At 34.1% G+C, this 17313-nt stretch overlaps 1 protein-coding gene across 2 annotated transcripts in view; it reads right to left on the reverse strand.

Moving 5' to 3' along the window:
- Positions 1–1572: 1572 nt before the first annotated feature.
- fgf24 (fibroblast growth factor 24) overlaps positions 1573–17313 on the reverse strand; it is a 39555-nt gene continuing 23814 nt past the window's right edge. The window contains exons 4-5 of one of the 2 annotated variants that reach the window (XM_087280258.1): positions 6907–7013; positions 1573–2973 (exon numbers count right to left, since the gene is read on the reverse strand). In XM_087280258.1, the coding sequence (XP_087136384.1) occupies positions 2695–2973; positions 6907–7013 (386 nt within the window). In that variant the 3' untranslated portion in view covers positions 1573–2694. 2 annotated transcript variants of the gene reach the window in all.

Raw genomic sequence — 17313 nt, forward strand, 5'->3', positions numbered from 1 at the left:
AATTGTTGAGAAATTTCCAACTTCTGCAGTTAGCAACGCCATTGAATCGGCTCCAATGGATCCACAATGCAGTTTGGCAACACCTGACGTCACCCATTCAAAGTGAATGGGAAGTGTTGACGTTGACACCCCGTGTGAATTGGGTGTAAGAATACTCGCTGCATTTTCTCACAACACATGCAAATAACATGAAACACACTGGAAAAGTTTCAAGAGGACCCAAAAACGTGACGGACCCGGCTATTTAGGCTACGATTATTGAGACTAATAACATAAAAAATAAAAAAAAACATCTTTTAAAGATCACCTACAACATCACTGAGCAATAGTCAAGGCACAATAAGCAAATCACAGCCATGTCTCGTTATTGAGTGCCTTTGAAACATTTCTGTAATGTTCTGTGCTATTTGCATGTGTTGTGAGAATTTGCAACACGTATGCTGTCAAGCGATGAAGAACTTTTCTTAATTTGCTGGCGTTATAAGTAATTTCATGTGCTTTCTAAAATTGCAGTGCATTAAGCTCTCTCGGCCATCGTACTAAACAGAACTCGAGAGAAAGTCAAAGCAACATTTGTCATCCATATATTCGAATGTCACAAAAAAGTCACATAACATTTGCTCATTTTCTATATATAGTTAAACAGGTTAAACTACGGTGGCTGAGAAAGGTTAATGGGATGCAATTTAAGAAAGCACATGCATTAACAAAAAACACCAGAAAGTTAGGGAAAGATCGGTTTGACAGCATACGTGTTGCCAATTCTCACAATACAAACAAATTAAGACCCGATTCACACGAGGTTTCAGCGTCAATGCCTGACAGAGGGCGTGTCTGATGTTGGGGCTGACACGATCATCATTGCAGCGTCAGCCAATGAAATTAGTCAGCAATCGGCTGCTGTCTGGGCTGGTGTATTTGCATACAGCGATCTGATTAGCTGATGCTTCCATCTGCGCTTAAAACATTGAGGCAGTTCCAACTTCTGCAGTGAGCAACGCCCCTGAATCGGCGCAGACGAATCCACAACGCAGTTCGGCAACACCTGATGTCACCCATTCAAAGTGAATGGAAAGTGTTGACGTTTACGACCCGTGTGAATTGGGTGTAAGAATACCTGCTGCATTTTCTCACAACACATGCAAATAGCATGAAACACACTGGAAAAGTTTCAAGAGGACCCAAAAACGTGACGGACCCGGCTATTTAGGCTATGGTTATTGAGACTAATAACATAAAAAAAAAACATCTTTTAAAGATCACCTACAACATCACTGAGCAATAGTCAAGGCAAATAACAGCCATGTCTCGTTATTGAGTCCCTTTGAAACATTTCTGTTGTGTTCCGTGCTATTTGGAATTGTTGTGAGAGTTTGCAACACGTATGCTGTCAAAGCAATGAAGAGCTTTTCTAAATTTTCTGTCATTTTTGGTAATTTTATGTGCTTTCTTAAATTGCAGTGCATTAAGCTCTCTCGGCCACCGTACTAAACAGAACTCGAGAGAAAGTCAAAGTAACATTTGTCATCCATATATTCGAATGTCACAAAAAAAAAGTCACATAACATTTGCTCATTTTCCATATATAGTCCTCTTTTTAATTATTATTAACAGAGGTCAAATAAATTCATCAAGTCGTATTTACAGAGAAAGGCAATAAATATTTTATAATAGTAATAAAATTATTATTTTTTGCATACATTTGTTTTTTAATCGTACGTGTGTCATGATTGTTAGTAACGTCTGACAGACAATGAGTATATAGACGTGTGTATACTACAGCTATACCCATATGGAGAGTCGACCTCACCAACAGTGGCTGGAGTCCTCTGTTCACATGTGTTCCAGATGCTCTAGAACGTGTTCTAGAACTCGATTGTCAGGTGAACCCATTTCATTGGCTGAATGACCAGGAAGTAGTCAAATCTGACACTTAAAAGAGCATCAGGGGCGTTAAGAGCAATGCATCAAACCTGGTTAATGCATAACATGTTTTAAGCATGTTTTGGTTGCTAACTTTTAGAAAACACACACGGTGATGGCTTAGAGTGATCCCGAAAAACTCATTCCACTCCCTTCATATCTAGACTGTTAGTTCTCACACACATTATTACCACATCTAAAGCTGACATCTGGCTAGTCGAAGCTGAATCTCAGAATACGCATAAATCTCAAAGCGTTCTGCGCGTTTGGTGTCCGCTCAGATGCGTTCGACAGAGAGGAACGACACGGTTCTTCAAAATATTGCACTCAAAGCTTCACGTTTACCTATGGAGGCTTGCAAAGGTCATATGCCTTTATAATCTCTCTCTCTCAGCCGATTCCAGTGGAAAATATTGGATCCTTGTTGTCAGAAATGAAGATGCAAGGTTTCCCAGACGGTGCGGTTTGCTCTAGTCGGTATTCCACAGTTTTAACAGGAAGCAGGAGACACTAGTTCCTTACAGGTCATCCTTAGTTAATCCAGTATAAATAAAATAACAGACACCAATATTACATAAAAAAGACCCACATTCAACAGCTGGGAGAAACTTGATGCTTCTGAAATATAAAAATAAAACATCTTTGAGTTTTTTTTTTATTTTTGTCTCTTTTCGGTAGCCATTGTTTATTTATGTCCTCTTCCTTCTCCAGTTTCGGATAAGATTAAGGTGATTGTGGCAAGAAGTACGTCGAGTCCTTTGTGAACTTGAGTCAGTTTGTATTGGGGTTGGGTTTTAAACGCCGTGCCCTTCGTGTCCTTTTCGTTACCGTTGTGAAAAGGAACTTTTCCGGCAGGTCCTCTTTTCCTTTGGGTTGGCGCTTCATGAAATGCACTTCCTGCTGCGTCTGCGTGGTCTTGGAGCCTTTTTTAGGTCGACCCTTTCGATTGAAGCCCAAATACCAGCCTCTGTATTTGGCCGACATCAGCGCCGTGTAGTTGTTCTCTAAATATTCCTCCACGAAGACGCACTCCTGGCTATTCCCATTGGGCTGAGGAGAAAGAAAAATGTTGAAATATTTAATTATTACCATATTTATTACAGAAATAAAAACACAGGCATGTTAATGCCATTTGAATTTTAAAACAATTAATTCCAATAAAGAAAAACATTATTTCAATGTTAGATTCTAAGTGGACTGCAAAAAAATGCCAAAATGCAGGCAATGCAAATATGAAAATTGGAAAATTATAATGATAATAAAGTATTGAATACAAAAAATTGTACTCATTGTAAAGTTGTATTGCTGATAGTTGAGAACATTGATTGTAAAGTAGAAATAATTTTGCTTAGCAACATTCAGCCAGTTGCTAAGACAGTCCAGTCTGTTGACATTATCGGAGGACAATGTGGACCTTTTGTTTTGAATGATGTGAGCTGAAAGTGAGAACAGTCTCTCACAAGCAGGATCACTGAATCCGCATGTGCATTTCGGTGCCTAATTTTGTTGCCACTGGTGCTGCAAAGGACGTAAGAAGCATCAAGCGGTACATCAAAAGCACCCACAGGCACGCGCTGTGTCACACCAAAGACACATTTTTACAGGGACTTTGGTCACATCCTTTCTAAACATTTAAACAACTTTAAGGGATACGGACGTCAAAATTTGTTTTTGTTGCTAGCAATTGCGCGTGCACACACACAGACACACACAACGCGCGCAGGACAGCACAGCACAGCCGGAGCGACTCCCTTCAGATTCAACACGCATGATCGCGTTCATCATATTTGCTTAAACTAAGCGTTCTTAAGTAAGGCTGAATTTCACAAGGATTCTGACAAAGCAACGTGAAGCAGAGGCTTTAAAAAAGTTGCATTAAAGGGAGAAACACGACAGAATGGGCTGTCTTTGACAACTCACGTCATCATCTGAGTTTCACTGAGTACATTTACATGGATACCAATACTCCGCTTTTAATATGATTAAGATAATACTTTGATTAAGAATCTACCATGTAAACAGCAGTTTTTGAAATGCGGAGGTTTTTCTTTCAGTTTCGCATGTGGTATCAAATTTCATTAAAACAAAATTCGAAAGATTAAAAATGAAACATACGAAATTAGATGAAACTCTGGAGAAAAGGCTGGATAGCCTGGTAATGCGACATTGTTTTAAACCGAAAAGTGCTTCCTTGGTCTTATCCATATTTCTTGGCATGTTGAACACACGTCAGCCACAACAGAATTTTTTTTTTTTTACGTGTTAAATATTTCAAATTAATCGCATGCGTTAATGCACTAATTTTGACAGCACTAATATATATATATATATATATATATATATATATATATATATATATATATATATATATATATAAACTGTATATATATATATAAACTGTATATATATATATATATATATATATATATATATATATATATATATATATATATATATATATATATATATATATATATATATATATATATATATATATGTATGTATGTATATACACAACAGTTCTGTCTGGTTCTCGAATCTGAATGGCTGATAGCTGTGTGATATTCACCCTCCTCACCTTTCTGTATTGCTCGGCCCAGAGTTACAGCAGATCAATAAACTCACTGCAGTGGGACAAATATTGCTGCTGTTGGACAACATAATGTAAGTTTGAGGCTTTTTTAGGTGAGAATGTAGTTGTTTAGATTGCAAATATGCAGTTTATTTAGAAGAATAGAGGCTATTTAAATATTTATAGTTTGGGAGATACAGCATCCATCAGCCTGTCATACTGAGCAGAGCAAAGATGGTTGACGTTCCACCACAAGATGGTGACAGACAGCATAATAAGTCCTTAGAGAAGAAAAAGTCAGTGTAATTTCAAATTACAGCTGATCAAATCATTATAAAAAAGGTGAGTGACATTCCAAGTCAAACTCTCTCTTTTGTATGTTGTAGTGCTGTATTTATACCATAGTAATTGGGTATTGTTTGCTTTGCTTTGGCTTTTTCAGGGTTAATTATTGTTATATCCCAATTGCAACAAAGAAATACTAGGAAATGTCTCTACACTGATGTCATTTCATGCCGTTTAGCCTCATAATCTTAAAATGTGAATGTCACTTTAGATATTACGCTAGAGAATCATTCTAATCTTAGCTCTAAATTGACGTTGGTGAATCAAAGATTTATGCTGTTCTGACATCAGCTGCAGATGTAAATAAGTGGCTAAGAAAGTAGTTTCTCATACAAAAGGATATTTAGACTCGCCATGTTTGATTTTATTTTTTAAATACATGATTATGCTACCGAACTGTTGCATAAACACAATATCACATTCGTAGCAGTGCGATATGGATGTATATTGTCACTGGTGGTACACTTAGGCACGCCTCCCACCAGTGCCAATATACAGGTATATCACACTGCTACAAATTGAATATAGAACTTAAACAGGACAAAATGCAGATTTTCATGACGTGTCCCCTTTCAAGTTTGCTTAAAAACTGATCTGTACTGCAAATACAACTCTAAAACTGGCAACATGACTCACACTCTTTCATAGCATAATGTTTTTAAAGATTGACCAGCCTCTCTGGCCACAAAACACAATATCTGAGCCCTTTAAAATGAGGGTCAATGTAAAACCAGCCTATTCATGGCAGACATGCAGGGTGTTGCTCTTTCCACTTACATTTGTGTGTGGTATAGGGCAGTCGCAAGAAGTTGGAAAAATGGACAATTTAAAGTTCAAAAGCACAGCCTCAATATGTCATTTTTTTGTTTAAATGGATGGTATGGAAATATGTGTTGACTGGTCCCATTTTGTAACCTTCAATGGTTGGATACAGTAGCAGAGGTTTTAAAAACAAATACTCAAAATTGGTCCCAGCTATAAACTTATACATCATAAAAGCTAAGCATGAAACACAAGAGTAATCATAATCTGTACTGGAGTGAAGTTTTAGCTCTAAATACCACACAAATAATGTTTAATAACTCTTTGAATCTGTCCCTTTTAGGCTTTGATTCAAATTTTGGACCTATTGCTTTAAATTCAAATGAGAGTGTGCTCTTTTCAAAAGAGGGCGGAGCTAAAAATGCCTATTTGTCAGCATAGTGGCAGATTCAAAAACAAGGCTGACTTCCTATGCTAATGAGGGAGAGATTGTCACTAATGGGCGGGGCTTTCGCCCTCTGATGACACGTATAATGAGAGAATATCAATCAAAGTGTTTCTGCAGACTGTTTAAATTAAGTGTGCTTATAAAAAATTAATTAATTAACTTTTAGCATTGGAAGCTAAATATATTCACAGACTGCTGCCACACAATTGGGTTTAAACTCTTTATAAAGTGATTTTTGCATAACAGGTCCCCTTAAAAGTCCAAAACAAACACCCAAGATCCCCCCAAAAAGTATAGCCCTAAATAATTTTTTCTGTTCCTTTCTTTATTTTCTTTGCATGACAGTGTTGGGGTCCGTTTACACAGAATGCATTTTTCCTTTTCAAATCGCTTATTTTATATTGTTTTTCGGACTACACACACGCTTGATGGAAATGTGTCACTGCTACGCTTGCTTCTCGAGTCATTTGAAGTTGTTTTTAGGCGCCGTGAAAGACGGTCATTTGAAGCGCTGCTCATTACTGTCAGTCCCACAGCAGTGGACCAATTAGAAGAGTTTGGAGGTGGAACTTCTGTTGCAACTTTCTGTTTACAGGCACTCTGTGGCTGTGTCCAGATGTTGTACGTGCTTTATGCTGCCCTATTTTTCCACAAACATTCTAAAATGTTTCATCCCGCTTTTTTAGAAGCAAATATTATTACCCTTGTGGTTTATGCTGTGCTTTTTTTACCTAACCATTCCGAACCATTGCGTCTCGTATTTTTAAGCAAAGATTCATTTCGTGTGAAAGAGCCTTTAACAGTCCTTCAAAATTAATCAGATATTTTCAAATGGGATGTGTGACAGTAAACCTACCTTTCCAATAATTTTGCCGTTCTTGTTCATACAGATGTAGTATCCGCTCTCCTGCCCTTTAATTCGAACGTGACTCCCGAAAGTCTCTGTCTCCACCACAAGCAGAGCTGCAAAATACAAAAGACCAAAAATTAAAACACAGTTTGCAAAAAGGCACTGACATCAACATAACGCTCACAGAACTAAAACATTTTCTTCAATTTCATAACAATCATTTGTGACAATTAAGCACATTTTTGACAAAGTTGAAAAAAACCTACATGTAATAAAATCTACATGGTTTAATGATAAAATAAATAATAAAAATGTACATGTATTATTTCAAGTATACTTGATTTCAAATTCATGTATTTATTGTAGTCTTATTTATTATTTTTATATTCTTATTTTTGTGTAAGAAAAAACAGCAAACACATAAATTAAAAGTAACTTATTTACTTTTCAATAAAATACATTTTTAAATTAAATTAAATGAAACAATTAACTGTAAATTACACTTATATTTTTTTAAATGAATGCCAAATAGATATATTTTTTCTTTTGCATTTGCAGTGAAATATGACTTAATACATTTGAATAAAACATTTGAATAAATTATTTATTTATTGTAGTTCATTATTTTATTCATTATTCATTATTAATTGTAGTTCATTATTATATTCTTATTTATATGTATGAAAAATAGCAAACATCAATTAAAAGTAATTTGTTTACTTAAAATAAAAAAATCAATTCAATTAAAAAATTAATTCAGTTAAATTAAGTTATTTACTGTCTTGACAATTAGACACATTTCCCCCTTTTTTAATTAATGTCAAATATATGTATTGTTATTTTTGCATTTTGCAAATGTGATTTAATAAAAAAAATTATATATATGAAAAAATACAGAACACATAAATAATAATAAAAAAAAAACTTAAGACACAAGGCTTACTTAAAATAAAAAACAAAATAAATAAATCCACTGTTTTGACAATTAGGCACATGTCCTACTTTTTTTTTTTTTAACTAATGCCAAATACAAGTTTTTTTTTTTTCACTTACATTTTTTTTGTTAAATGACTTAATAAATGACAATACACAGTAACACAGTGAATTAAATTAAATTAAATTGATTAATTAATTTAACGTAATTTAATTTATTTTTAATTATATTTATTCACTGTGTTAACAATTAGGCACATTGTTTTAAATTAATGCCAAAAATATAAAATTATTATTTTTTTGCATTATTAGGAAAATATGACATAAGTTTGTAACAACCATTCATTTTTATATTATATACACAAAATGCATTGTCAACTAATATAGCATACAGAATACAGTATATATACATGGATTAATATAAATAAAAGAAAATGTTAGAAAAGTCTATGATTCATTGCACACTACAGCTCCAGAAATACCAAGCTCTCTCTCTCCTTCACCATTTTTCTTTTTGGGTCTCTTCTCTTGGGGGAAAGCAATCTGCTCGACTCCTTAGAGCAGTTCAGATCCCCAGAGATTGGGTTTCCACTTGCCTTTAGTTTGTGCCCACTCAATCAAAGAGTTTAAGATGATCCATTTGTTTAACACACTGGCCTATTCAAAGGTGCTCAAAGCACAGAGGCTTAGAGCGCAACACCAAATCTGTCCCCTTCCAAACAGCCCCAGGGCAACACGAGAGGAACCACTAATCCAGACTGGCCATTTCACAATACACAAGAGGGAGAAGTGTCTTAATATTCCTGGATTTAAAGGAGACATAATATTCCCCTTTTCATAACATAAAATAAATCTTTGGTGTCCCCAGAATTTTTCCGTGAAGGTTAAGCCACAGATCATCTATTAGAGGTTGATAAATTTGCCTCTATTCAGGTATGACCAAAAACAAAGCATTTTTGAGCGGACATGTCCCTTTAAATGCAAATGAGTTACAGAAGAGGGTCTTTAAATGCTATCAGAAGCTCCAGAAACAACATCACTAGCATAATTCATGCAACCAAAATTTCAGGAATGACCAGATTGAAGCCTTACATGTTCTTTGTGTTTGTTTTTTAACATGGTTAGTGGTCACACTGTAAAAAATATCCATAAATAAGCAGTTTTCCATATTTTATGATTCATGTTTTTTTTAATTCTTGTTTATTTATGTATTTGAATCGCATTATGAGACCTTAATCTTTCTTCAGACAACTTTTAACCTTAAAAAGTTCAAAAAAGTTACTTTTATTAACGTTTTTATTAGTTTAACGTGATATAATGTCTGGGCTGGTGTTGTATATTTTTACAGTCTACATGTATGTAGTTGTTGATTTAGTAAAGTTGATTGTAACCCATCGACTAGCAAGTTAACGCTCAATTCTGATGTGGTTGCTTACATTACACTATCAGTACATTCCTCTTATCTTCACAAAAATACTAAGACTATACACTGCATCATAAATGAATGTTTATGAATTATGCTGATGGTGAGCGTTTTCACTGTAAATCTAATGAAAGATCTCTGGTCTCTGTGAATACAGCCTGAGACAATGGAACCATTCTTAAAAATTTAAGTTAGACCAAAAAGTATTGGTTTTTACCCATCCTTAAGAGTTAAACTGACCTTCACATATGAAGCAGTGATGCCATGGGTGGAAACATGGATTATGGCCCAATCACGATTCTACCCTTTAGCCCTTCTTCTTATCCATTGCGTGTAGAGGTGACCTGATTCTCTTTCGCTTGAAAGCGTAGGGCTAAGGGGAAGGGCTATAGCCCTTTACAGTCATGCTTTTAAAAAAATTATAAATATACTATAATAATACAATAAATACTATAATGATATACAATAAAAATACTATATATAAATTGTAAATTTCGCTATCTATAATCCATAATAACAACTCCTGTATAGTATTCCCACAACACACTGAAATACCCTGTCAGAAAAGTGGCTGGGAATGACCTTTTTACGGTATAACATTCATGTTGTTTCTTGTGTTTACATGGATGAATATGGCCACGGTGTAAATACATGGTACAGTCGCAAGCTTATTGCCGCATTATATCGTTATGATAAAATTATACCCAATTAGTTGTCAATCTCAAATGAGCTCGCGATGACATATGATGACGTGTGCGGGTGCTGTAGTGCTGTTCCATTTCTTAGTGGTAAATTTGAAGCCCTTTCCCTTTACACTCTGTTTCAAGGGCCAAGGGGAAGGGGTAGGGGTACAAAAATAGAATTGGAATTTGGCCCAAGAATGATATTATATAATAAGATCGCCTAACTATGTCACAACCTGAGAGCTTGAAATCAAAATGGTAAATCCGACCTCATTCTTCCACACTGTAAAACCCAAAAAGTTAAGGTAACTCAAACCATTTGAGGAAACCGATTGCAAAAAAAAACATTTAAGTTAAAAAACAAATCCCAGTGAGTGCTTTGAACTTAATCCATTTGAGTATACGAAGCAATTTGAGCACAGTACAACCCAATAAATGAAGAGAGCTCAACTGTTAAGTACTGTAAAACCCAATAAGTTAAGTCAACTCAAACAGTTTGAGGAAACCGATTGCTACAAACCATTTGAGTTTAAAAACTAATCTATATGTGTACTGTGCACCTACTCAATTTAAGTTGAAGTAATGAGGTGTTTAATTAACTCATTACCTTCAACACTGAGTTCAAAACTCTTTTCAAACAAGTAGAATTCACTTTCAGTAAATTCTGAGTTAACTACACTCATTTCATTTGATAATGTTGACTGTTGGCTTTTACAGTGCAGGATAAAGCTTGCAAATACAAATTTACAGTTAAAACCAATGAGCTGACTAAACCCATAGTTTTTAAAGCGATAAATTGACTTTACTCAAAAAAGCAAGCCTGTTGCCTTAACATGATCAAGCAAATTAACTATGTGCATAAGTATATTGAAATTACGCTAAAGGTACAGTACTGTATGTAGGCTTGACACCTAGTGGTGGAACTAGATATTGCAGTCCAAAACAAAAACAAAATATTTTTTCTCCCAAAAAAAAAAAACAAAAAAGGTTCGAACTTAGTGGAAGGTTTTTGTGCATTTTGCGGATAGGGATGCAAAAAAATAATGCATGAGAGAAAAACACTTGTGTGGAAGTCTGAATCTGCATCTTATTTTGGAGGCTGCTACTGTCCTTTGGAGGTTTCATATTTGGTCTAGTAATAAAGATAAAGATGAAATACACTGCGTTTTCTGCCAAGACAACACAGGGTGCTGAAAAACAATTGGGTACAGTGGCAGTGGGCTGGTTATAGAGACCAAAACAAAGACAAACATTCAGACACTGAAAGCACATTTTTAAAGAAGACTAACTGACTTTAGCATTGTTTTTCAGATAAACAAGTATGTTCACATAGCATGTTAGCATGTTTCCTAAATATCTGCTTGCATATTACAGGATTTTTATACTTTAGATTACTCAAAAACATTTGTATTTATTGTTTTTTTTTATGTTTTCTGGGCTTGTAGACCTGATTATAGCATTAAGACATAACGAAAGTCAGATTTTCATGATATGTCAACTTTAAATGAACACAGTACATAAAACTCCTGCCATCTGTGCATCTCTTACAGCAGCTGATTTCCTACTGGTGCAGCTTATTAATGCATAGAAGTCAACATGAAGCACTGACCTTCACTAATGTGAATGTTTTATTACCCCAAGCAGGGGTGAAAGCGAAGACGCTTTTGAGATGTTTGTGGGAAGCCGAGCGTTTGCTGATAAATGAGCCAAACGAGTGTAAGATCTGATCCAGCACTGTGTGAGCTCAAGGAAATATTCAGATATAAGATGTTTTCATGTTGGTTTTGCTTTATTCTGGGAAACTGGTATCATTAAAGTCAACTGTTCACCACCCATTTGATGTGTTATTGAATAAAACTGGGTATTCAGTTGGGATGGGTCATCAATTCCTGTTAGATAGAATCAAGTGTTCTTTATTACTGAATATTAATCTTTAGAAAATTGATGGCAAACAGCAATTCCCATTGACTTATAAAATATTGACTTGTACAGTATTTTTTTCTGTTCGAGTTTGAGTTTTATGATTCACTTATTCAAGTGATTCAGTCAGAATGAGTCTCTAGTTAATGATTCACTGATTTAAATGATCCAATCAGAGCGAGTCTCCAGTTATAGATTCACTGATTCAAATGATTTTGTCTGAGAGAGTCTCCAGTTAAAGATTCACTGATTTAAATAATCTGGTCACAGCGAGTTTCCAGTTAAAGATTCACTGATTCAAAATATCTGGTCAGAGCAAGTCTCCATGCAATGATTCAGAGATTCAAATGGACCATTCTCAGCAAACTATAGTTAACGGGTCACCGATTCAAAAGATCCAGTTAGAGCAAGTCTATAGTACCGATTCACTGATTAAAATGATCTAGTCAGAGGAAGTCTCTATTAATTATTCACTTATTTGAATCATCCAGTCAGAGTGAGTAACCAGTTACAGATTCTCTGATTCAAATGATCTGGTTAGAGCGAATCTCCAGTTAATGAATTACTAATTTAAATGATCCAGTCAGACTGAGTGTTCAGGTAATGAATAAAAGAATCAAATGATCCATTCAAAGCTAGTCTCCAGTTAACGATTCACTGATTAAAATGATCTGGTAAGAGCGAGTCTCCAGTTTATGATTCACGGATTTAAATGATCTGGTCAGAGAGAATCTCCAGTTAACAAATCACTGATTCAAATGATCTGGTCAGAGGGAGTCTCCAGGTTATGAATCAGAGATTCAAATAATCCATTCAAAGCTAGTCTCCATTTAATAATTCACTGATTGAAATGATCTGGTCATAGCGATTCTTCAGTTAAGGATTCACTGATTGAAATAATCAAGTCAGAGCGAGTATGATTCACTGATTCAAAAAATGCAGTCAGAGCGAGTTCCAGGTAATTATTTATGAAATTTACAAGTTTAACTTTTTAAAATTAGCCAAGAAAGGGAGATCCCCAGAGCTTGGACATAGCAACATTTGTGTAAAATGACAGGGTAGATTGATTTTAAAAACATAAACATAATATTCAAATCACACACATATATGTACATGTAACTTGCCCTCTGCTGAGGGCTTAAAATAACCATTAAAACAGCAATTACAGTACCATACACAAAACACAAAGATGAATCAGTTGCTTCTAACCGAATTAACCAGTCAATCAAATTGTACAAAGACAATTCACCCAAAAATGTCTGTGATCATTTACTCGCACTCTTCTAAACCTCAGACATCAATAATCAATAATCATCTTGTGAAGTACTTTATTTCATACCAAGATCAATAACTCTAAAGACAGTAGCAACATATAAACAGATACTTTTACTCTACTGGCACTACTTTTTTGACAAGTTATGGCACTTTTACTTTGGTATGGTTTCTTTAGTACTTTTTCCACCACTGAAGAAAAAAAGATGTAATATCTGTAATCCTACCTTCTGAAACAAACTATTAACATTTGTGAGAGAGGTGTGATTGCTTGAGTAATATACACACATGTTCTGAGAATGCAAGACCCTTTCTAAATCAATATAAGGACAATCCTAGGCTCTTCCAAATCAAAACTTCATCAAATGTTTTGATAAATTTCTTTATGTTTTAATAAGTGTTTTTCATCAACAGACACCCTGTTTGACTAATTATGGTCATGTAGTAAAATTCAAACATTTTGAAAAATATGTATTTGCAATTTTCTCTGGTGTGTATTCTGTTAATCTGGAACCTGATCAATGTGTTCGACTTTGTTGGTTTGTTTGTTGGCTGGTTTGTTTGTTTGTTTGTTTGTTTGTTTATGTGATTGATTAATTGATTGATTGATTGATTGATTGATTGATTGATTGATTGATTGATTGATTGATTGATTAAATGATTGATTGATTGATTGATTGATTGATTGATTGATTGATTGATTGATTGATTGATTGATTGATTGATTGATTGATTGATTGATTGATTGATTGATTGATTGATTGATTCATTCATTCATTCATTCATTCATTCAATCAATCAATCATTGTGTTGGACTTTGGTTGGTTTGTTTTTTGGTTAATTGATTGAATGATTGACTGACTGACTGATTCATTGACTGACTGACTGACTGATTGATTGATTAATTTATTCATTCATTCAATCATTCATTTGGTTGGTTGGTTGGTTGATTGATTGATTGATTGATTGATTCATTTATTCATTCATTAATTAATTAATTCATTCATTCATTCATTCATTCATTTATTGTGTTGGACTTTGGTTGGTTTGTCTGTTGATTGATTGATTGATTGATTGATTGATTGATTGATTGATTCATTCATTCATTCATTTATTTATTCATTGTGTTGGACTTTGGTTGGTTTGTCTGTTGATTGATTGATTGATTGATTGGTTGATTGATTGATTGATTGATTGATTGATTGATTGATTGATTCATTGATTGATTCATTCATTCATTCATTCATTCATTCATTTATTCATTTATTCATTTATTGTGTTGGACTTTGGTTGGTTGGTTTGTTTGTTTGTTTGTTTGTTTGTTTGTTTGTTTGTTTGTTTTGTTTGTTTGTTTGTTTGTTTGTTTTGTTTGTTTGTTTGTTTGATTGATTAATTCATTGATTCATTCATTCATTTATTGTATTGGACATTGGCTGGGTTGGTTTTTTTGGTTAGTTGATTGATTCATTGATTGATTGATTGATTGATTGATTGATTGATTGATTGATTGATTCATTCATTCATTCATTCATTCATTCATTCATTCATTCATTCATTCAATTATTGTGTTGGACTTTTATCTGTTGGTAGGTTGATTGGTTGGTTGATTGGTTGGTTGATTCATTCATTCATTAATTCATTGATTCATTCATTGTCATAGACTTTTAGGAGCGTGAGGTGTTTGTAGTAAAAACCAAATGCAAGCAGTTTTGTTTTGTATGAATGATGAAAATAAATAATATAAACAGATCTTACAGATGTGGAAAACTGATTCAGTCCCCACCTTTGAAATGTGGGCAAGAAAACTGAGAGATTTGTGGCACATGGAGGAACTGAAATTTATATTAAGAGACTAATTGTATATGTTTAACAAGATTTGGAATCCAATCACACTGCTCTTGCAGTTAGACAGAAATGTTTTGAAAAAATTACTACCTTATATCCCTCATTCATTCATTCATTCATTCATTCATTCATTCATTCATTCATTCATTCATTCATTCATTCATTCAAGTTCTTTATGTTATAGTTACTCCTTTTCACTTGGTTTCATTGTCTGGTTATGTCTTACTTTAGATTTTTACTCTGCCAAATTGGTAAAATAATCACCAGTACCAACTGATTATTCATTCATTCATAATGTGCCTTTTAAAAACGTTTCTATGAACCTTCTGCCAACATTATAATCTGTGTAAAATGGGTAGGGGGTGAAAGGTTTCTTCCTAGAGAGCCTCGATATATATATATATATATATATACACATATGGTCCATCATTGTACAGGGATAACGTACGTACAGTTGCAGTCAGAATAATTAGCCCTCCTGTATATTTTACCTTCAACTTCTGTTTATCGTAGAGAAGACTTTTTCAACACATTTCCAAACATAATAATTTTAATTTCTAATAACATATTTCTTTTATTTTTGCCATGATGACAGTACATAATATTTAATAAGATATTTTAAGACAGTAGTGTTCAGCTTTAAGTGACATGTAAAGGGTTAACCAGATTAATTAGGAAAGTTACTGTAATGAAGGAAATCATTGTCTAATAATGGTTTGTTCTGTAGACAATCAAAAAATATAAATATTGCTTAAGAAAGCAAATAATATTGACCTTAAAATGTTTTTTTTAAACCATTTATTGCTTTTATTCTAGCCGAGATAAAACAATTAAGACTTTCTCCAGAAGAAAAAAATATTACAGAAAATACTGTGAAAAATTCCTTGCCCTGTTTAACCAAATTCACCGGAGGGCTAATAATTTTGAGTTCAACTGTATATGTTCTTCAATAAAAAAAACAGCTCACAATAAGCCACTTCTTCTCACACGAAAGTACAGTGAAGCCTAGATATAAGGATAAAACTCACAAGCAGAGTGCTAGAAATCCACAGGATTATAGGACTATGTGAGAGACAGGACTCTGCAGGTATAGAAGGTTTATGGCGTGGAATCTTTATGCTGAGCAGCTCTGACTGACACAAACGAGCACAAGACTGCAATATAAACAGGCTTGTATCAGTCTGTAGAGTTAAGTGCAGCATTCACTGTTTATCTTCACTGCGAGTCTCTGTTCTCACACTAGTACCGCTGAGGGCAGCCTGCCCATCAGTTCTGTGCTTTTTTTGTTTTGTTTATACTTTCATACGATTTGATTAATAACGGTTCAGGTTGGATGTTAAAGAGAAGAAGTTCATCTCTGATATGATATTAGGAGGCCCGGACAAAGTTCTCTGCTGATTTAGGTTTTTTAAATCTGGTAATAATGTCTAAATTTGAGTTAAGAGATGATTTTTTAAATAGTTTTAATGACTATTTCAAATAACTGAATTACTTTATCACTGCCATGATGACAGTATATAATATTTTATAAGATATTTTTGAAGATACTAGTATTCATCTTAAAGTTTAAAGGCTTAAGTAGGTTAATTAGGCAAGTTAGGGTAATTAGGCAAATCATTGTAAAATGATGGTTTGTTCTGTAGACAGTCAATGTTGCCAGATACAGCCAACTTTTTCCAGCCCAAAAAATGTCCAAAGCCCGCCCAAACGCCCAGAAAATTTTGATTAATATTTCATTTCAATTTATTTAAATTGAAATTGACCTATTCACTTTAACTCTCATCATTTTTAACCATACAGCAACCAACAGCAGCAGTCACAGAACCACAACATAACCGGATCACATCGTAACACTTCCCCCCTCCTACCTACTCACTGCACTTAATGTTGTGTAGCTTACACTACCTATTAGAGCATGTTTTACTTTCAAAATGGGGTATAAATTCGTCTCATTTTGGAGTTTTGAATTCTTTTGAACATAATTAGCTGCTGCTTGTCGATCTGATTTGTTCGAGGAGTCCGATTTTAATACAGCTTTACTTAGCCTGCTCTTGCGGGTGGGCCCATGTGGTTTGCAATATGCACTAGTCAATACTAACTGAAGTATGAGCACACAAATATGTTTTGTTAAATAAGTTGCATAGAAAATTAACGTTTTAAAACCGCACAAATTTTGTCAAGCCGCACAATCAAATTCAAAACCGCCCAATCTGGCAACACTGTAGACAATTTAAAACAAATATTGCTTAAGGGGCTAATAATACTGATGTTGAAATGTTTTTTTTTTTAATAATACTTTATTTTTTCTTTCTCCAGAAGAAATTAAATATTATAGAA

The sequence above is a fragment of the Danio rerio genome, chromosome 14, assembly GCF_052040795.2.
Source record: "Danio rerio strain M-AB ecotype USA chromosome 14, GRCz13ab, whole genome shotgun sequence".
Lineage (NCBI taxonomy): Eukaryota > Metazoa > Chordata > Actinopteri > Cypriniformes > Danionidae > Danio > Danio rerio.